The 21,413-nt window shown below is 37.3% G+C and overlaps 1 protein-coding gene and 1 long non-coding RNA gene across 5 annotated transcripts; one reads left to right on the forward strand and one right to left on the reverse strand.

The window, feature by feature from the left end:
* Positions 1-1,052: 1,052 nt before the first annotated feature.
* LOC148877501 (uncharacterized) lies at positions 1,053-7,806 on the forward strand. 4 transcript variants are annotated; one of them, XM_088965614.1, is made up of 10 exons: positions 1,053-1,451; positions 1,567-1,659; positions 1,885-1,993; positions 2,490-2,553; positions 3,567-3,954; positions 4,537-4,613; positions 4,733-4,769; positions 4,892-5,102; positions 5,238-5,634; positions 7,071-7,805. In XM_088965614.1, the coding sequence occupies exons 5-10, from the start codon at positions 3,618-3,620 to the stop codon at positions 7,398-7,400; spliced, it is 1,389 nt and encodes a 462-aa protein (XP_088821740.1). In that variant the 5' UTR covers positions 1,053-1,451; positions 1,567-1,659; positions 1,885-1,993; positions 2,490-2,553; positions 3,567-3,617; the 3' UTR covers positions 7,401-7,805. The 4 variants fall into 4 exon arrangements, with proteins under 4 accessions (XP_088821740.1, XP_088821739.1, XP_088821738.1 ...); XM_088965613.1 differs by having other exon boundaries at positions 1,903-1,993; XM_088965612.1 differs by lacking the exon at positions 1,885-1,993.
* Positions 7,807-19,947: 12,141 nt separating this feature from the next.
* On the reverse strand, positions 19,948-21,413 carry LOC148877502 (uncharacterized). The gene is made up of 2 exons (XR_016110094.1): positions 21,239-21,413; positions 19,948-20,328 (listed from the first exon to the last, which is right to left on the reverse strand). It is a non-coding gene; the product is annotated as an uncharacterized LOC148877502 (long non-coding RNA).

Here is a 21,413-nt window from a genome sequence, read left to right on the forward strand (position 1 = left end):
TCTCTCTCTCTCTCTTTATATATATATAGGTATGTTTGTATGCATATCTAACATATGTATATATACATGTTATTCATGTATCCATTTAGATTGTGTTTGGTTTGAAGGAAAAAGTAGGGAAAGGAAGGGAAAGTTAAGAAAACCTTTACAAACTTTGTATTGATTTCCCTACATTAATTCCCTTCCTTTCCCTACCTTTTCCTTCAAACCAAACATAGCAAGTGTATATGATTCCCCACGGTACCAAAGGAGAAAACTTTGTTGATGGTCAATATTGGGGTTCAATTCAAATCTTACCCATTGGATTCAAAATAGATTTAGACTGTATATCATTAATAAATTAAACAAAAAATAATCAAAATACCATACGTTATAATTAACAAATGAACTACTTGAACATAACTTCTACGAGACTTTAAACTATGACAAACCAAATTTTCTAATAGATACATATTAATCAATTAATTATAAGCATAAATATGTAAGTATTATTAGATGGGAATTAGAATCGGGTTGGATATACTCCATCCAATCACAATGGATGGAAATTGGGTCACCTTAATGGGATTGGATTTGAATTATTCAAGTTTAGAAAATTAAGGAAATACCTTTTGGAGCCCTAATGCATGGTCTCAACCCTAACATACAATCAAGTGACAAGTTTCCCTTATCAGAACAATGAAAATGAAATGAATGTAGACACCATGGACTAAAAATGACTGCAGGAATAATAATAAGAACAAGGAGACATGAATTGCATTTTTATATAGTATGTAGGTGGAAGCCATGTATAGATAGAAATGGTCAGATTGTGCTTGATGATGATGACAGGCTACCTTTCTCAGAATAAAACTAGATGAAGGTTATATGTATATGAATTATAATAACTATGATGGAATTTGTTTATTGTAGAGGCGAGTGCAGTCGTTCACATTGGTCAGCCCATAAAGATAATCACGGATCAGAGGAAGAGAGAGAGAGAGAGAGAGAGAGAGAGAGAGAGAGAGAGAGAGAGAGAGAGAGATGTACATGGACAACCTGGCAAAGAACGATTGAAACGAGAAAGGGTGGAGTAGAGAGAGATGTACATGGACAAGCTGTTAAAGAACGATTGAAACGAGAAAGGGGGGAGTAAGTCACATGATCTTCAACAGTCCAAAAAGGGTCGTCGCTTCTGAATTTATAATTCTATATTGCTGTTAAACCATTACTAGTATTTTTACAATATACAGATCAAGTTGTGTCCGACCGTCGTCCTCCTCTATTAAACAAAAGCTTATAATATTTGCATTTGGAAATTAACCACAAGAAGAGAGATGACGATTTTTTTAAACCAGAATATTCTGAGAACATCTGCGGTTTGATGACTACTGCCATGAAGCTTAAATTCCAAGGTTGATTGAAAAATGGAACAACGATATTGAATTACATACAGCAAAGACTATGAAATAGTAAGTCTCTCTCTCTCTCTCTCTCTCACCCAATTGTATATCTATTTCAAGGACCCTTTTTCTTCAATCTATGAACCACTTTTGCATCCCCGGCCTGAGTTATATTTTTTGGTAGGTAACCGGAAAGAATATGTTTGAATATGCTGCAACTGGCTGTCTGTTGGAAAAATTAGAGAGAAGAAGAAACGAAGCGCCTTCGTAATCCATGGTTTGTATTTGGAGATAATTTTTCTCTTTTTTTCATATAATTCTTCTACTGTAAGTTCCATTTTCTTTGTTCTATTGTCCTCCGTGACTTTTTTATGTAGTTGAAACAAAGTAAACCGTTTATATGTGAGTACAGATTTTATTTTCATGGATTCTCCATCCTAAGCTAAGAGTTAAACTCGAGATATTGTACAGAAGATCCAACATTTTTCTGAGGGTTTTGTAGTTACTTGAGCAATTGCAGCTCCACTATTTTTACTCGATTATTGCATGTGGGGAAGCTTTTCAAATTTCAAGAGCAAATTAGCTGCAAATATGAACCCAATTTTTACACGGTTTGTTTCTCTCTTTCAGTAAGTTTGGTCTTTCTGTTATGTGCTTCTGATTCTCATGAAATCAAGGGACGAGACTTCCTCTCTCTCTCTCTCTCTCTCTCTCTCTCAGCACACAGAAGCAACCCACAGCCTTACGCTCAAACACATCACACACTCGATCGAGTGCTTTCTTTTGTTCACAAGTTTTCATGAATTTCTCCACACTTCAAATATTCTGTTTTCTTCGAAATCATATAACCTCAGCCATAGGTAGGATGCTTACTTTTATCTAGAGCTTTACCGTATCAATCAACATAGCTAACTATAACATTTATCTTGGTGATCTGCAACAATGAATTATCGAATTTGTTTATATCTTCTTTTTTTTCTTTGCTTTCTACGGCCATGTATGTCTTCAAAAAGCATCTTATTTATTTGTTTTATTCATCCACGTGACATTAGAATTTAGAAATTTGCGTAAAAACTAATTTTGCATTCTGATGACCCACTTTCACAGAACCAATAAGCACGATGAGTAGCAGAACAAGGCTTAGAAATTCCAATTTCTTGGCGAAAAACATGTAAGCCATAACTTCATCATCACCCATTCATCCTCACTATATATTTTTACCATTTCAACCAATTGTTGTTTCTAATTTATGGGTTTTTATTCCTTTTTCATTTCAATCCATTGAAGTTTTTTTTTTTCTTTCCGTTATGAACACGGGAACTGTAATATCTAGGGAGAAGTTATAATCTTTTTTTTTTTATCAAATAGAGTGAATTTGGATTATTTGTCAGGCTTGGTTTTATTGCAACATTAATTTTTGTTCAGCAATTGCAATATTTCCAATTGTTTTGCTCTCACCAACTAGCATCTAGAGAAAGAAAACAGGAGGCAAACTACCCAGAACTAGTGATCGAGCTATTTGCCCATCTGATGAGATCTGGTAGGTTTCTCGTACTTCCACCCTCCTCATCAAAAGGAAAAAGAAAAGCAAAAGAAACAAAACAGTAGACGACAGAGCATCCCAAGGAGAAGAGAAAACTATCAATATATCGATCGTGATATCATCACTACTAGTTCCTTCCTTCTCTATATATAGGTCATTCCTGCCTCGGTTGATGTTTAATTAATGGCTAAATGCCAAATGAAAAGCCTCAGTTAACCACATTCCAATGCATATTAAACTTGGTGCTCATCAATGGTTTATGCCACAACACTTCCCAATACAAATACAAATTAAGTAATCTGAAGTTATGTATGTACTACTTTGAATCAACCTTTTACGCTAGCATAATTGTTTCTAGCTAGTAGTAATATGAAAGCAACTGTCTGTAAACACTATAGAAATTAATGGAGATTAGACTTTTTATTAAGGCTTTAATTGGGGTTTGCTTCTGATGATCATCCCATTTGACATGATTATTGTAATCAAATCATTTTCTCAATAATTGTAAGCTGATATGGAATAATCCCATTTACATATAGATTATAATGCATCTGAATTATTTTTCTTTTCTAATTTCTTGAATCAAAATCTGAGTTTCTAACGTTCTCTTTGCTGCCCTCTTACCTTGCTAATTCTATCAGCAAAGTAGCAACCATAGAAGAATATCAACAGTGGGAAGTTCAATAAGCAATATGGTTGAGAGAGTAGAGATCTCTGATGGGGAAAACAGCAATGGAAGTGATGCCCAGGCTCAAAATACCTCTCCGTTGTCTTCGCAAAAGTGTTCATCTATTGATTTGAATGCAGAGGCCATTAGTGAAGGGGATGATAGCACTACAGATGTTGCCATTGTTGCCACTGAGGATGAGACAGGAGAGAATTCAAGGAATAAAGATGGCACTGGAGAGGGCGGTGAACGAACAACTACAGTAAGGCAATATGTGCGATCAAAAATGCCTCGGCTCCGTTGGACTCCTGATCTCCACCTTTCTTTCCTGCATGCCGTGGAAAAACTTGGTGGACAAGAAAGTAAGTTTGGCCAAGAATTTTTGTGGTCTCTTGAAATGAATTGCTTCATTTCCTTTACAAATATTGGCGAGAGAAGGCAAAACACATCAAGGCAGCGTTTGTTGCAGTGCAATTCCATACAAATTTTGCACCTAATTCAGTTTTGCATGTCTGTTTGTAACTATGATTTGCACTCCTACCTGATTTAAAATTTTTACTTTTTGTCTCATTTGCACTCACTATCATTCTAAATTTTGCACCACCTTCCTCCTAAGTCCTACCTCAATTATCTCTCATATAAAGTGGAGAACACATCATCTTGTTTCCTATCCTACTACTACCAAACAAATATCCCTCGTCCTACCTCCATTGTCTTGTATGTAAGCTGGGACCACACATTATATCTTAATTTTCAAAAACAAACTAGACGACGCCAAATCTGAAACAAAAGCAAATCAGAATTTACTCTCAGCCTGTTTGCATTCCCATGCATTTATACCAGTGCAAATTGCAATCAAATGCAGCCTAAACAGTTTTTTTTTTTTCAAAAAATGATAACCAGTAGAATAATCTAGTCTTTTAATATTCTTTTGATGTTTGTAGGAGCAACTCCTAAATTAGTTCTTCAGTTGATGAATGTAAGAGGGCTAAGCATTTCCCATGTAAAAAGTCATTTGCAGGTAGTTAAAATGAAACTAACCCATGATGCTTTAGGTTTCTTATGATTTGGTTTCCTTCTCTTTCATTCATTTTTCTAACTTTTCTCCTTTCTCTCTGGTAATGCAATTTGCTGATACAGATGTATCGAAGTAAGAAGTTGGATGAGTCTGGGCAAGGTAGATTACTACATCCTTTTGAATCATTTTACAATGTCTGCACATTATTCCTGCTCATATATATACCAACTAGTTTACACACCTAGAACTGAAACAATGTTTTGTATGCATTTCGCATGCAGTTTTGTCTCTGTCAAGCAGGCTAATGCAAGGGATGATTGATCAAATTCCTCCATTGTTCTATCAAAGGACCAGTCCATATCGACATTTCAGAATGGAGAACCGAAGTCTTTTCCTGGCCAGAAACACCCAAGATTCTAACCCACACCCACAGCAGAGTCTATTCAATCCTCTCTCCCAACAACCATATGCTTTTAAGGCAAACCCCTTGAGGTAAAAATAAATAAGGGACAGTAATAAACAAAGGAAATTTAGAAGTAATAAAGATATAGAGGAATTTGTTTCAAAGCATGCTTTATATTCTAAGTTTGTCTAATTCCCTTCTACTTTCTCTTTTACTTCCGGTAGACACGAAGAGTGGGCCTTCAATCAGCACACTTCGACTTCACGCCTGTTAGATTCAAGGGGTGATGTATTCAGAGGAAATGGACCCATCAGACTTAGCCAATTTCTTGAAGAAACAAGGTGGCCTCCACGAGAAATGAGTAGCAACCCAGGAAAGGATAGAAAACTTCCTTCAAATATTTCTTGGGCTAGCAGCAGTAGCTCCCAACCTCTGGCCAAGGCCAACCAAATTCGGTCCACGTCAATATGTCTTGATGCGGCGTCCTTCACCCTGCAGCAACCTCCGGGATGGAATGCCAGCACAGGCGCCTCCAACAATCAGTTTGGTTCCAGTGTGCGTGATCCCATAGTCATCTCCGATACCTTCGAACCAGAATTTGAACCTCCATTTAGGCTTGAGGTAATTAGCATCTTCATTATAAAGTATCAGTCAAGGTAGATCATTTCTGTGGTATAATGCAGTGTTTTTAATCTGTGGTTGACCTGGCCAGTTGAACCATTGGAACCATCACTCACCCTGCCTTGATTCTGGGTCTCATTCTATTGAAACCTACCCTTCTATCAAAAACCATTAACTTGGTCAAAAACTGTCTAACCCAATATGCAAAATTTCAGAGGTTATAACTTTGCACACCAATATTCAATTCAGGTGATCATTTTTTTTATTTTGGGTAATTTTTCGAGATCGAGACACCTTGCCCCACTATTTTCACGAAAAAACCATTTTTTGGCCTCAATTTGCAATTTTTAATATCTTTTTAAATAAAAATGAAAAAACTGAATTAAAAAACATAAATTAAATATAAAATAATACATATATTATATGTAAAACATAATTATACACTATTTATTGATAAATATGTTTTTGCACACACACACATGTGAGTCTGGATCTACTCCTCACATAGCACTCCTCACGCCGACCTCACAATATGTCCTGGCCGCACATCAGAAACATCTCCCATAGTTGTATTTATTATTCATGGGGAGATGCTCTCAATACATGGTGGGATGTGGCAGTGAGGTCAATGTGAGAAGCAAATCCCAATTACACACATACACACACACACACATATATATATATATATATATATATATACACGATTACCTAGGACCTGGAGGAAAAAGTGGATTGATTTTTAAAACATTGGTACAACATACCAAGACTTAAAGGCTGTATTTGGTTGCAGTTCAGATCTTGATGGGTGCAAAATTCGTACCTGTTGGATTTTGCTTTGTTTGTTTGAAATTTTGATTTGCATTCCAACTTGATACTTTGTTTTTTTCTTTTCTCTCTTTTTCACTACGGTGCAAATTTTACATCCCAAAAAATGATGCAAATTTACACTTTGCATCTTTCTCCTACCTCAATTCTCTCTCATATAAAGGCAGGATGGCATCATCACCATCCTTCTTTACTCCTAGACAGATAAATCCACCTCCTACCTCCAATTTCTGGGGAGGTCACTTCATTTATTTATTTCTCACAAACAAATAAGATATATAAAGTAAAATCTGAAGCAAAAATAAATCAGAATTTAGATTCAGACTTTTGCACTCCCATGCATTTAAACTAGTGCAAATAAAATTTGTACAGCAACCAAGCGCAGCCCAACTTGCATTTTATGCAGTAGTAAAGTGTACTACTTTACCCCATATATATTCAATTGCACCTGACACTACCATGATGCAACCTTCAACAGTAATGCTACAGTGTTTTGGGAATTTAATGGAAAAGTTTGTTTCTTTACCATAGAATTAACGAAATTGCATCTAATATATGTGGCTTTTCATTCTTCTTTTCTTTCGATTAACCTGGACACTGATCAAATGCAGTTACAAAGGTTTCCAACAATTCAACCCAAGCGTAGTATAAGAGGAGAGAAGGCGGAGGAGATAGAAGACAAAGCAAGTTCAAAAAAGAGAAAGATAACGCCGAATTTACAGCTGAGTTTGAGCCACAGCTTGGCAAATGAGAGCGACAAGGGTGGTGAAAGCACAAAAGAAATCAATACCATGCTTTCTCTTTCATTGTTGCCATCTTCATCGAGGAAACATGTGCAGCCGGCTCAGCCTAGTGAAAGGCACCTAGATATCATCCAAACCAAAACTAGTTGGTCTTTACAAACAAATTGCAGCAAGGCCGCATTGGGACTGAGTACTTAGGATCTGACCATGTCAATGTGAGCATAGGAGTGAGATCCTGTAAGTACTTGTCTTAGAGGCCATAGGAACAAATTAATTATATTAGCTGTTTACAATATTGTATTGCCTTGTTATTTCTTCTTCATTTTAGGTTTTCTACGGTGCATGTTTGGAAGCTTGTTACAATACAAATGCTTCACCCACTCCACTCATAGTCCTCAATTACTGTAGTCTCATCATGCGCACCGGCTCATGATTCTGCCAATTAATTAGGAATTATTGCAACTGGGCCAGGTAGCTCCACGGGCGGGCCCATCCTTTGCGAGGCTTGGGCATGAGTTCAGGTCTATGAAGTAGGGTATTGGGTTTGATAATATTTTATATAATAAAAAATATATATCATGCATACAATAAGAAATATATTTTATATAATATATATATTTTTTGTTCCTCATCTCTTTTCTCAAGCAATACTGATGTTTTGAGATTGTTTAGTACAAGTAAATTAATTTTGTTGTTGAATAAAATAAAAATCCTTTTTCCCAATTTCTAAACTGGGCTTTAAATTTTATACGAATATTGAGCTCAGGCTCAAGATCTAAGTCCGATCATGTTCTATTACTTAATATGGAGACAAAGTCCGATCCAAACCCAACCGGACCTGTGAACAGATCTTGGCCTGATCATATCGTATGTATGTATATGTAGAAACATACATATTTATTAGATAATGTCATCCCGATAGCAACTAGCATATGCATGAATAACCCACAAGGCAGTGGTGTGACCATGGTAGCCGCAGATGTGCTCTCCAGGACCTCAAATATAGTGTATAGGGTTGCAAATTAAATGATATCTGTTAAGTTGAATTTAAATTCAATCTGCTTAGGAGTGACCTGAATTCGATACATTTATAATTGGATAGAATTTGGTTCCATTCACCCTATGATCTGATATTATCCGATTCCATCCAATCTAAATTTATGTTTATATGTGCTTAAAAAAATTATATTGTCTTTATTAACAAAACTTGGTTTGAATGTTGTATTTTTGCTACAAAAGCATGAGTTCAAATTTCTTACAAGTTATATTCAATTCATTTATGATATATAATATCAAAGTAATTTTTAATTCATTTTATTAATAATATATAATATTTTTATCGTTTCTACTCTAATTTCAGTCCACATTCAGATTCAAATCCAATTACTAATCAATCAAATTTGAATCAGTTTGATATAGCCCATTTAGATATTCCTACCCAAATAGCTGGTTTAATTTATGAACGGATGATCTCTTTGTATAGCCTTTTCAGGTGATTAATTCTTGATTATTCCGATTATTAATAGTTTCGTTTTGAGTTTATTTTTTATAATTGGTTTTGCACTACTCTACCCTTGTTCCAAACCAGACTTGATCCATTGACAGGTCTGCCTCAGAAGAGTCGGAAAAATGAAAAAGATACAAGGGCTCAAATCAAGAAAATGAACATGCAAAGACAAATCTAAGTGCAAAACAAACCACCTAGCTTTCATTAATTAAAGAAAAATTAAATCACCCAACCCCTTCTCGATCCTTGGCTTTCTAATGAGAAGCAACTGGTATATCATGCTGACCATTGTAATTCCACACCGAGCACAGCCTTTACTGAATTATACACAGACATTAGAGACGACGCAGGAGATTTTATATATTATATATGGGAAGATCAAGGAAGCTCCAGCACCTCTCAATCTAAGTCATCTCTGTATTGAAGAGGGGATAGCGTCAATCTTCTATTATTGAAGGTCGATTCTGAGCCTACGTGGCAAATCTATCACTGTATAGCCACCTGCAGAAGACATATGGCTATGGGAAAATTCTCTCATATCACAATCGACTTTGCTCCACGTGATTGTAACAAAGCTGCCCACGAGGTGGCTAATAACTTTGCTTGTCTTACTACTCATCCTTTACCAACGTATCACTCTCTCCTGCTTTCATCACTTCCATACCGTATTTATACAGGAGATGATAAGATATCATCAGGAGATATTTTCAATATAAGGTTAGAATATGCTGTGGGACATTGTGGGGCGTAGATCAAGCATCATTATCTAGTCTTTGTTTTCTCTTGGGCGATTTATTTTGACTTTTGGTCTTGGTGCTGGTGGGGTTAGGAAGTTGGTTTGTTTTCTAGATGCGGGCTTTATTTGAGGCGCTCTTTTTTAAGCAAGAAAAAGAAGGTGGTTTATGTAAAACTATTCAATGAATTTTCTAAGTTAGAAACATGATTCTACCATATGATTTAAAAACTATGTTTATGTGTTTGGATGTAGAAATGTATCTTGGTTTCTTGTTTCTTAATTTTAATGATTTGTACTTTTATAATTTTAATATTGTCACTTTAGGAGAAGTATGTATCTCACTCTAGTCCTCCAACATTTGTCAAGAAAATAGGCCTGCAAATAGTATCCGATTGTCTGAATTTTGAATTCAAATTCAATCCAATTAAATTTGATTCGAGTCAGGCTACACAGCCCATTGCATTTTCTCAAATAATTCAATAATGATTTTCTTTCTCTTAAAAAGTTCATCCATTATTGGATCAAATATGGATCCACCCCTATAATATAAAATCCAACTAAAATTGATTTAAATGTATATACTTGTAATGAAATTTATATTCTATCAATTGGTAAGGATGATTTGAGTGTTGTGTTTTTACTAAATTTTCATAGGTTCAAGTTCTATACAACTAATTTTGAATTTAGTTGGTTAATGAAATACAATATTAAAATCATTATAAGTTTATTTTAAAGAAATTTTCTTGAAGTACCCTTCTGGTTTAGTTAATTGACTAAGTCTACCCTTACTATTTATATATTGTCTTAAAGTACTCTTATTGTTTCTAACAATTAACATTGATGTTAAGTGCTAACAGAAAAAACAAAATGTTAAATTTGCCCTTTATTATTTTTCAAATTTTCAAAATAAAATCCAACAAATAAAAATTTTCAGAAATAGGAAGCAGATCACTACTCTATCTCCATCTTCATTTCCATCTCTGTCTCCATTTTCCATTAGACAATGCATTCACGATTGTCGTCTCTTCAATCTACACCACTATTATGCTTGAGGATCTGGTTCTTTCTCGTAGAATGCCCCCAACTTTAGCTCCCTGTAGATCTCTGCAACAGAATGGATGTGCTCTATAAAATGCCCCCGTCTTCAGCACCCTATAGTTCTCCGCATACACTTCCACCAACTTCGGAGCATGGCAACTGGCCTCAATTGATTAAGCACTGTGGAAGCTATTTTCTGGGAACAACAGGAGGTGTCTTTGACTTTCACGCAAGAGTTATCAAGCAACACAAAACAGAAAAGCTAGTTTTACCTGTTCTAGTAAAATAATCAAGATGAGTGTTTATATAATATCTAGCACCGAGATTGTTGGGAAGAAACTAAGTTTATCCACAAACTATTTCTCTCCCAAAAATAAAAACTTGTAGATATTCAGCTATCACAATTCCAAACAAGATATCAACAAAAACAATCATAAGCCAAGCAAAGAAAGACACACACGATATTTAACATGGAAAACCCCTCCAATGTGAAGGGTAAAAACCACGGGGCCAAGGAGATCCAACCAAAAATCTCCACTAATAACTTGAGGTAACAATTACAGCAACTCAAACACCACAATATGCTCACAAACTTAGAGCAAATACAGATTCTCAAACATACAAACGAAAATACCAAAAGCGGCGAAATAACAGTCAGAAAAACTCATAAACGTGGCTACTGTTCAGGCCACAACATGGAGACCTTCACTACTCCAAATCAGATCTCCACCGTTCCGATCGTAAGTCTGTGAGTTTCGAACAATCCCACCAAATTTCAGCCAAATCGAACCACAAGTGACCCTTGATCAGAATAATTGATGAAGACTACCACGAAATGTTTTTTTTTCCCGAACAACTACGAGTTACTTCTGTTCGACCTCAAATAACCGGCGATTCAGAGCTCCGATCAAAGATCCGACCGTTCAGAATGAAGAAAAATGAGTTATCCACTTACTATCCAAATTTCTGCTCGATCGGACGGTGGATCGGAAAGTTCCGGCCGTTTGATGAACTCTGCACACTGAGAAATCTGCACAGTATTTCGATTTCTCTCTTTTTCTCTCTCTCTTCAACAAGCCGCGCGCAAAGAAAATCTAACCCTAGTTTTTGTTTTTGTTTTTCTTTCTTTTTTGAAAAAAAACAGTTGGCTGAAGGAGAGTGGGCTATAATATGGGTCAATATCCCATAATGGGCTGGGCCCAACAATTCTCCCCCTCCAGCCCATGAGAGAAGGGAGACACTTCAAAAAAAAGGCAACTATGCAAATTTAAGGCCGGCTGTTCCGACACATGGTTCAAGCTTCTCCTGAGGCACCACTTTTGTCATCATGTCAGCAGCATTTTTGTCAGTGTGAATCTTTTCAAATTCAATCAACTTGGAGTTCAAAACATCTCGAATCCAATGATATCTTACATCAATATGCTTCAATCTATTATGAAATGTTGGATTCTTACCAAGATGAATAGCACTCTGACTTTCACAATATAAGACATACCTCTTTTGAGTGAAACCAAGTTCATGCACAAACTTTTTCATCCACAGCAACTCCTTACATGCTTCAGTAATAGCGATGAACTCAGCCTCAGTCGTAGACAATGCAACACACTTCTGCAACCTAGACTGCCAGGCCACAGCTCCCCCTGCAAAGGTAATCAAATAACCAGAAGTAGACTTTTTATAATCAACATCCCCAGCCATATCTGAATCTGTAAAACTACAAAGAATAGGTTTCCCAATTCCAAAACAGAGTTTTAAACTAGAAGTACCCCGGAGATATCTCAATATCCACTTCACAGCAGTCCAATGTTCTCTACCTGGATTGGATAGAAAACGACTAACAACACCAACTGCATGAGCTATATCAGGCCTTGTGCAAACTATTGCATACATTAAACTTTCTACTGCAGATGCATAAGGAATACGTTGCATTTCTCCTTTTTCTTTATCACTAGAAGGAGCTTGTCTAGTACTAAGCTTAAAGTGTAAAGCAAGAGGTGTACTTACCACTTTAGCCTTATTCATATGAAACCACTGAAGTATTTTCTCAATATACTTCTCTTGAGATAACCACAACTTTTGGCCTCTCTGTCACGAGTAATCTGCATGCCAAGTATATGTCTTGCTGGTCCCAAGTCTTTCATTGCAAAAGACTTACTAAGCTCATTTTTCAACCTTTCAATTCTAGAACAGTTATGACCAACAATCAACATGTCATCGACATAGAGCAATAAAATGATGAAGTCATTATCAGAAAACTTCTGCACAAAAACACAATGGCCTGAGGTTGTCTTCTTGAATCCCTGCTGGATCATAACAAACTCAAACTTCTTGTACTATTGTCTCGGGGCTTGTTTCAACCCATATAGACTTTTCTTCAATCTGCAGACATAGTCTTCTTTACCCTTCACCACGAAACCTTCTGGTTGCTCCATGTAAATTTCCTCCTCCAAATCACCGTGAAGGAAAGCAGTTTTTACATCCATCTGCTCAACCTCTAAATCAAGACTGGCTGCCAAACCAAGAACAACTCGGATAAAAGACATTTTGACAACAGGCGAGAAAATCTCCTCAAAGTCAATTCCCTTTTTCTGACGATAGCCTTTGACAACTAATCTAGCTTTGTATCGTGGATTAGAAGTATTCTCCTCAGTCTTTAACCTGTAAACCCACCGGTTTTGCAAAGCTTTCATGTCCTTAGGCAACTTGACCAGCTCAAAAGTATGGTTGTCAACCAAAGATTTGATCTCATCATTCATAGCGACAACCCATTCTTTCTTGTGCTCAGACTCCATAGCCTCTTTGTAGCAATCAGGTTCTCTCCCATCAGTGAGAAGCACATATTCATTAGACGAATAGCGAGTAAAGGGAATATACTGTCTAGAAGACCTTCTAAGTGGGGCAACAGGTTCACCAATAACACCACTGGTAGAAGCATCAATATCATCAGCAACATCATCATCATTATCTTCAACCAAATCATCATGAATATGATTCTGGCCATCATCATAATTACCAAACTCAGCTACACTGGGCGTATGTGTCTCAGGAACTGGATTAAGATCAACCAATCCATCAGTACTTGAAGACTCTGATTTCTCCGCCTTATCAATATCCTCAATGGTCTGATCCTCTATAAAAATAACATCACGACTTCTTACAAGCTTCTTTTCAACTGGATCGTACAATCTATAGCCAAATTCATCGTGACCATAGCCAATGAAGATACATTGTCTTGTCTTGACATCTAACTTGGACCTTTCATCTTTTGGCACATGCACAAATGCTTTACAGCCAAAGACACGTAAGTGGACATAGGATACATCTTTTCTGTACCACACCCTGTCAGGAACATCAGTTTGCAAAGCAACAATAGGAGATAAATTAATAACATGTGCAGTAGTATATAAAGCCTCACCCCAAAAAGATCCAGGCAACTTTGCTTCTGAAAGCAAACATCTAACTCTCTCCATCAACGTCCTGTTCGTCCTCTCTGCCAGGCCATTAAGCTGAGGAGTCTTAGGGGGCGTTTTCTGGTGCCTAATGCCCTGTTGCCTGCAGTATTCATCAAATGGTCCACAATATTCATCACCATTATCAGTGCGAATACATTTCAGTTTCTTCCCTGTTTCACTCTCAACAGAAGCCTGAAACTGCTTAAAGACACCAAGTACCTGGTCTTTATTCTTCAAGACATAAACCCAAAGTTTCCTTGAATGATCATCAATAAAAATAACAAAATAAAATGCACCACCAAATGTTTTTTTCATTGGACCACAGAGATCTGAATGCACCAACTCAAGCAACTCTGATTTCCTAGAGGGAGGATGACTCTTGAAAGAGACTCTATTTTGTTTCCCAGCCAAGCAATGAGCACACTTTTCTAACCTTGCACCTTTCAAACCTAAAAGTAGATTCTTCCTCGCCAAACAATCAAGTCCCTTCTCACTGATGTGGCTTAGTCTTTTGTGCCATAACACTGATGAGTTATCAAACCCAACTGCATTCATACCATCAATGGAAACTGAAGTCTTGGTCCAGTACAGACCAGAACACTTTTTTCCACGTGCCACAACCAAAGAACCTTTCGAGAGTTTCCATTGTCCATTACCAAAGGTACTAACATAACCATCATCATCAAGAACACTGGTAGAAATTAGATGCAAATGAATGTCTGGTGCATGTATGACATTTTTCAAAATCAATTCAGTCCTATTACTTGTTTTTAGACAAATAGTGCCAATGCCAATCACCTTTGACAAACCATTATTACCCATCTTTAAAACCCCATAATCACCTGGAGTATAAGATGTGAAAAAATCCTTTCTCGATGTAACATGAAAACAGGCACCACTGTCAACAACCCAACTTGTCTCATCAGAAGCAATATTAATCAAATTCTCATCACAGACAATCACAAGATCACCTATAGTGGTGGTGGCAACACGATCATCATTGTCATTATCTTTATTTTGTTGCTTATTTTTGTTACCTTTATTGTCTTTCTTTAGCTGAAAACTAAATCTTTTGATATGTCCCTTTTTACCACAATAGTTGCATTCAAGGTTTTTGTATTTAAACCTTGATTTGCTTCTAGCGTTACTTTTACCTCTGTTACGTTGTCTTCGGTCTCTACCATTGCTTCTCCCCCTGTTTTCAATAATCAAAACCTCTGATTGAGAAGATGATGCTTGTTGAGTTCGTCGTCTGACTTCTTCATTCAAAACAGCAGCTTTTACATATTCCAATGTCACTACACCACTAGGAGCAGAACTGGACAGTCACGTGCAAATTTTCCCAAGAGTCAAGTAGAGTATTAAGCAACCAAAGTCCCAAAATTTTACCTTCAAATTTTATACCCATGTCGGACAATTGATCAAAGCACCCCTGAAATTCACTTATGTGATCAGAAATAGGAGTACCTTCCTTGTACCTCAAATTCATAGCCTGTTTCAACAGAAATAATTTATTGTTCCCAGATTTAGAGGCATACAAAGTCTCAAGCTTATGCCACAAGGTTCTGGCATGCGAATCATTAGCAATATGATTCAAAACATTATCATCTACCCATTGTCGAATAAAGCCACAAACCATCTCATGCTCAAAAGCCCATTCTTCATCAGATTAATTTTCAGGTTTTTGAGTAGAAAAAACTGGTAAATATAACTTTTTCACAAATAATAGATCCTTCATTTTTCCTCTCCACTTGTGGTAATTGGTGCCATTCAAACTAATCATTCTAACATAATTAGGCTCCATCATGCAATCAAACAAATCCACAAACAAATAACTTGGCTCTGATACCACTTTGTTGGGAAGAAACTAATTTTATCCACAAACTATTTCTCTCCCAAAAATAAAAACTTGTAGATATTCAGCAATCACAATTCCAAACAAGATATCAACAAAAACAATCATAAGCCAAGCAAAGAGAGACACACACGATATTTAACGTGGAAAACCCCTCCAATGTGAAGGGTAAAAACCACAGGGCCAAGGAGATCCAACAAAAAATCTCCACTAATAACTTGAGGTAACAATTACAACAACTCAAACACCACAATATGCTCACAAACTTAGAGCAAATACAGATTCTCAAACATACAAACGAGAATACCAAAAGCGGTGAAAATAACAGTCAGAAAAACTCACAAACACGGCTACTGTTCAGGCCACAACATGGAGACCTTCACTACTCCAAATCAGATCTCCACCGTTCCGATCGTAGTCTGTGACTTTCGAACAACCCCACCAAATTTCAGCCAAATCGAACCACAAATGACCCTTGATCAGAATAATTGATGAAGACTGCTGCGAAATGTTTTCTTTTCCCGAACAACTACGAGTTGCTTCTGTTTGACCTCAAATAACCGGCGATTCAGAGCTCCAATCAAAGATCCGACCGTTCAGAATGAAGAAAAATGAGTTATCCACTTAATATCCAAATTTCTGCTCGATCGGACGGTGGATCGGAAAGTTCCGACCGTTTGATGAACTCTGCGCACTGAGAAATCTGCACAATATTTCGATTTCTCTCTTTTCCTCTCTCTCTTCAACACGCCGCGCGCAAAAAAAAATCTACCCCTAGTTTTTGTTTGTTTTTTTTTTTTTTTTTTTAAAAAAAACAGTTGGCTAAAGGAGAGTGGGCTATAATATGGGTCAATATCCCATAATGGGCTGGGCCCAACAAGATTTGTGATTACCATTGCTCATTTAGTGTAAATACAAAATACAAGGTTTTGCACTCTTCATATTTATTTTTATACACCCTCCAAACTGAGCCTTTATACTTTATCATTGCTTTTGCCTTTCTTCATAAGAACAACACACGAAAAGATGTAGGCCATTTATGACAATTGAGTTTTTCAATCAAGTTCGTACTGCCAAGCGGTTCAAAAAGTACCCGTTTTGGCTTTATCTTGATGATGGTTTTACATTTAAAGAGGGTGAGTTGAGTCGTATTAGGTTGTATGCTTGTTCGTTTGCATTCTCGGCTCTGCCAAACATAGGGTTAATAAGCCCTTGAAGACAGCTTTTACAATTTGATGTGTTTATGGTTGTTTGTTGATTTTGAATTATGAATTGAGGGCTAGGTACAAAGTGTTTGTTTAGACTCTCAGAGAACATTAAACATCAACATTAACACCTTAAAGTTGTGTGCGAACAACCCACAGTCAATCCCCATGTTGCAATGAACCCGTAACACACCATTAACCTTGCAATAAACTCACAACGCGTATCAAAAAATTGCGATAAACCCGTGGTTCACCGAGCCCACTCATGACCCAAATCGAGAGAAGCCCGGTCGAGCCAAGGCAAGGCACGCGAGTACCCATAGCCACGTGGAACCTACACCATCAAAAGACGCGGCAAGTATACCTATTCATGGGCCGGGCTACAACTTGGGCCCAAGCCCCACCCTCATAAAAAGCCCCAAGCCCGGGCCTGGGCCCGAGCCCGAAATTTAGCCCATGCTGTTACTACTGCTGAAGCGGCTGAATAGAGAGAGAGAGAGAGAAATTATAAAGAAAAAATAAAAAAAATGTATATATTAAATTATAAATATATATATTTCAATAAATATTATATTATTTATATATTTTATAAAATATATAATGCTGAGTCGGGCTGGGATTTTTTTACAAATCCCAAGCCCGGCCCGAAACACAGTCGGGCTTACTATGTTAGGCCTGAGGTTAGGCCCGCGGGCCTAATTACATGACCAAGCCCAACCGGGGTGCGGGCCGGGTTGGGCCGGGCCATTGGGCTACCTGACCCATGAACAAGTCTAGTGGCGAGATGCCACATAGGGTTACCAAGATGCCACCCGCCAAGCGGTGACGTCATTAAACACCACGCCAATTAAAATAAAGTGCACGAGAGGTAGTAGCACACGTGAGTAATGAGAATTCTTGAAATGAAGGAAAGTCGATCTTCGAGAAAATCCTCATGAGACACGTGGTGAAACCCTAGTAGTGCACTTAATGATTGACAGCGAATCCAATATTCATTTTCTCGATAGTTGCAAATACCCTTATTTCTTGCCTTTTAGGATCTTGGGATCTCCCCCATAAAATAAAGGTTCTCCTCGTATTAAAATTCATTCAATCCTTGGCATTTAGCACCCAGCACTCAAGCACACTCTCTCTCCGCTCCCTCACCTCAGCATCCCTAACCCCATAAGCCTATTCCCCTATCCACCAGTCTCTCTCTATCTTTCAAATAGACCACTCCCCAACCAAGCCTTACCCCACCTACAGGGCACAGGTGTCTATAGTTTTTGTTTTTCATTTTTTGCACGCGATTCCTAGTCCAACTTGCTTCTTTGACTCTCTTCACTCCTGATTTCCCGTTTTCTAGAAAAGTACTCCCAGCTCAAAGCCTGCTCATCTTCCTCTTGACTCTTCAGTCATTGTTTACTAGTTCCATAATTTCCCATCTCAATCCTCTCCCAAATGGCACCCATCGATCATCATTACTTCACCGATTCCTTTCACCCCTTCGCCACCCATCTTTCCCTCTCTATGTACTTCGGTTTTGCCTATTCCACCATTCCTAACCTCTTTCCCGTTCTCACTCTCTCCCATCTCGGAATCGATCAACGGCCAAAAACTCATTGTCTCCCTCTCCAACCAATCATCATTCCTTGTTTCCTTCGCAACAAGCCTATCTTCATCCGCTCTTAAATGGCTATTGCCACCTCAGACTTTCAAACAGACCTTCCCCTTTGTGTACACTCAGTGCCATTCGATCCACTCATTCTGTGTTCCCCTATCAAGACACTCAATGCCATGGATTTTTGCGGAGACTCTCTCTCTCTCTCTGTTCCGAGTGTTTCCTCCTCCCTCCTCTGAAATGTCGGATCTGAAAATCGGCATAACAATCCTGCTCATAGGCGATGATTGTTACCCGGCATATAGAAGAGGGACAAAGGGTAATATTGAATTTTAAAAAATTAATTATATGTCACATGGTGTCATATGTATATGAATTTTGATGAAACATTAGTAGATGTTATCAATAGAGGTAGAACTAGTTAATTGTAAAAATCATTAAGGGTGGTTTTAGACAATAGTCAATAAATAAGGGTACAGTTTGTCAATTACCTAAACAGTAAGGGTAGTTTACAAAATTTGTACTTTATTTTATTAAATATTTTGAACATTTTTAGTTTAATTTACTTACACTAGTGGATATCCCTACAATCCAACTTGATGGATAAAATCCTATTTGAATCTAAATATAAACAATAAAATTTGGATCTACCTATATCCGATTCAACTGGATCCGTCGGCAGGCTACCTATATCCAAATATCGAGCATGAGGAATATTGTTCCTCTCTTCTACCCATTATTTATCTTTGTTCTTTTTGTTTTTGTTTTTTGTGCAAACATTAGTATCCGGTTATCAATTTCATTATGTGTTCAGCTAATAAAGTAGATGGCCTCCTCCTACCCCCGTCTGGATATGCTAGAAACTAGATATGTAAGATGGGCAACACCATAGTAGAAATAAATAAAGTTTGTAAAATTGAATCCAACAACGAACCTTCAGGGGTCTGGTTTTCAGGTTGAACAGTCCGACCGTTTGAACCAAATGAACAGTCAGTTCTGACAAAATAAATAAGAAATAAAAAAATAAAAAAAAACAGCTAAAAACTGCTGGACAATTCAAATGGTTCAACCACTCGATTCAGCGGTTTGTTGATCAAATCAATAATTTTTGGCTAAAAAGACGATTCTGAGGCCGGTTCCCAGTTTTTTCCGATCCTACCATCTGGTCCGGTCCGATTTTGAAAAGCATGGATTGGTCCGGTCAGGGCCAAAAAGACGATTTTGAACACTTCAAAATGTTCCTAGCTAGCAACCCATCCAGTTCCACTTAGAGTATAAATAATTTGCTTTTGGGGCTTGAAACATGGTGTCCTAGGTCACTAGAAATTAATACAGAAGCTGCACTCTCATATATGTTAATATTAGACTTTTTTCAACAACAAAAAGACCAACCCAAATTATATGAACATACTGCTCTGTGCTATGTATATAATTTGGATACAAATTAATGATTTACTACTACAAAATTTTGTCACCCAAAAGAAAGACAAAAACTTAGGAGGGTGATGGGACACTTCTGAATATATATATATATATATATTGGGACTTGGGAGTGTGTCTTCAAGAAATCGAAATCATCAGTGGTAACACCCCACTCTTGATCACTTCTCAAGAAAAATCAGGCCTGGATGATGCGTTTATCTTACTTATGTTGGTTTCAAGTGCTTCCATTTGCCTCTCCATATCTCTCAGCTTCTGATTCATAGAATCCAACCTTCTCTTTGCTGCCTCATCTGCACCATTCCAAACTATATAAATGATAGAAAATAAAGTAAAACCATAACATTTTTTATAACTCAACAAAATAATCTTCCCGTAAACTCCCAAGTAAAAGCAGGCCATAAATAATTAAAACATCTCTTTAAATCCCCCGAAACACTTCATTTCATTAGTTATTGCACATGTTAACAAAAGAGTACTACAACACACTGAAGAGACTACTAGTTTCTTAGTTCTAGTTCTAGATGGCTTGATCATCGTTTAATTAAATTATATAGAGGCTTCCACGGTAGTCACAAGTATGCACCTCAATGCTTAATTTTTCTTGGACAAGAAAGGTTTTGCACCCTCAGAAATATAGTTCAATATGGGGATGTTCAAAAACTCATACTTATTCTCTGTGAGGATTTCCACTTTCCAGTGCCTAAGACATTAACCTTCTAACTCACTTTCTTTAGTTTCCAGGGTGAGGGCTTCTAGGTAGTAGTCTTTGCATTGAGAATTTCTTAGGACAATTCTCTAGGCCACCTCTCAAGGGTTGTCTGTGATAAGCCAAGACAAACCCAGTAGCTACCTTATCTGTGCCTTTTCCTTGAACCCATAAAAGAAGAGTACCAGACTCTGTTGTGGTCATAGATATATACAGGTATCAAGGCCTACTAAGCTCGCCCCATAGAGATTTATTTATTGATTTGACTTCTAATTCTGCAATCCAGATATATATCATGCTCGATCTGGATTGATCGATCTCAAAAACTCACTGCAGTTGAAATAAGAGGATTTCAAGATGGTTAGGCCGCTAGAGAAAAACTATAACAGGGTCGTTTAGACACTGCTCTCCAAAACTGTGAAGTAATCATTCAACTCATCAAGTAGCGGAGAAGAAGCAGGTAATGAATTAAAGAAGAAAATAGAAAATCTCACCCAAACGAGTAATAAAATCAGTAATCATCTGAATGTTTATAGACCCAGAATTGGAGGGTTCCCCCTTTGATGTCAGGCTGTGTGGAGTACTCCTGCCGCCCATCGTGCCAGACATGACCGCCAAGCAAGCAGAGCTGCATAAAAGGACTTCCAAGCTAGAGAAGAAGAACAACTT

This window comes from Nelumbo lutea, chromosome 1 (genome assembly GCF_056320005.1).
Source record: "Nelumbo lutea isolate HS-2025 chromosome 1, American lotus-T2T, whole genome shotgun sequence".
Lineage (NCBI taxonomy): Eukaryota > Viridiplantae > Streptophyta > Magnoliopsida > Proteales > Nelumbonaceae > Nelumbo > Nelumbo lutea.

Bases quoted from the DNA above. Each gene is read 5' to 3' on its own strand.
- LOC148877501 (XM_088965611.1), top strand. The intron at 4,770-4,891 runs GTAGATTACTAC...TTTCGCATGCAG, and splicing joins GTTGGATGAGTCTGGGCAAG to TTTTGTCTCTGTCAAGCAGG. The intron at 5,103-5,237 runs GTAAAAATAAAT...TACTTCCGGTAG, and splicing joins TTTAAGGCAAACCCCTTGAG to ACACGAAGAGTGGGCCTTCA.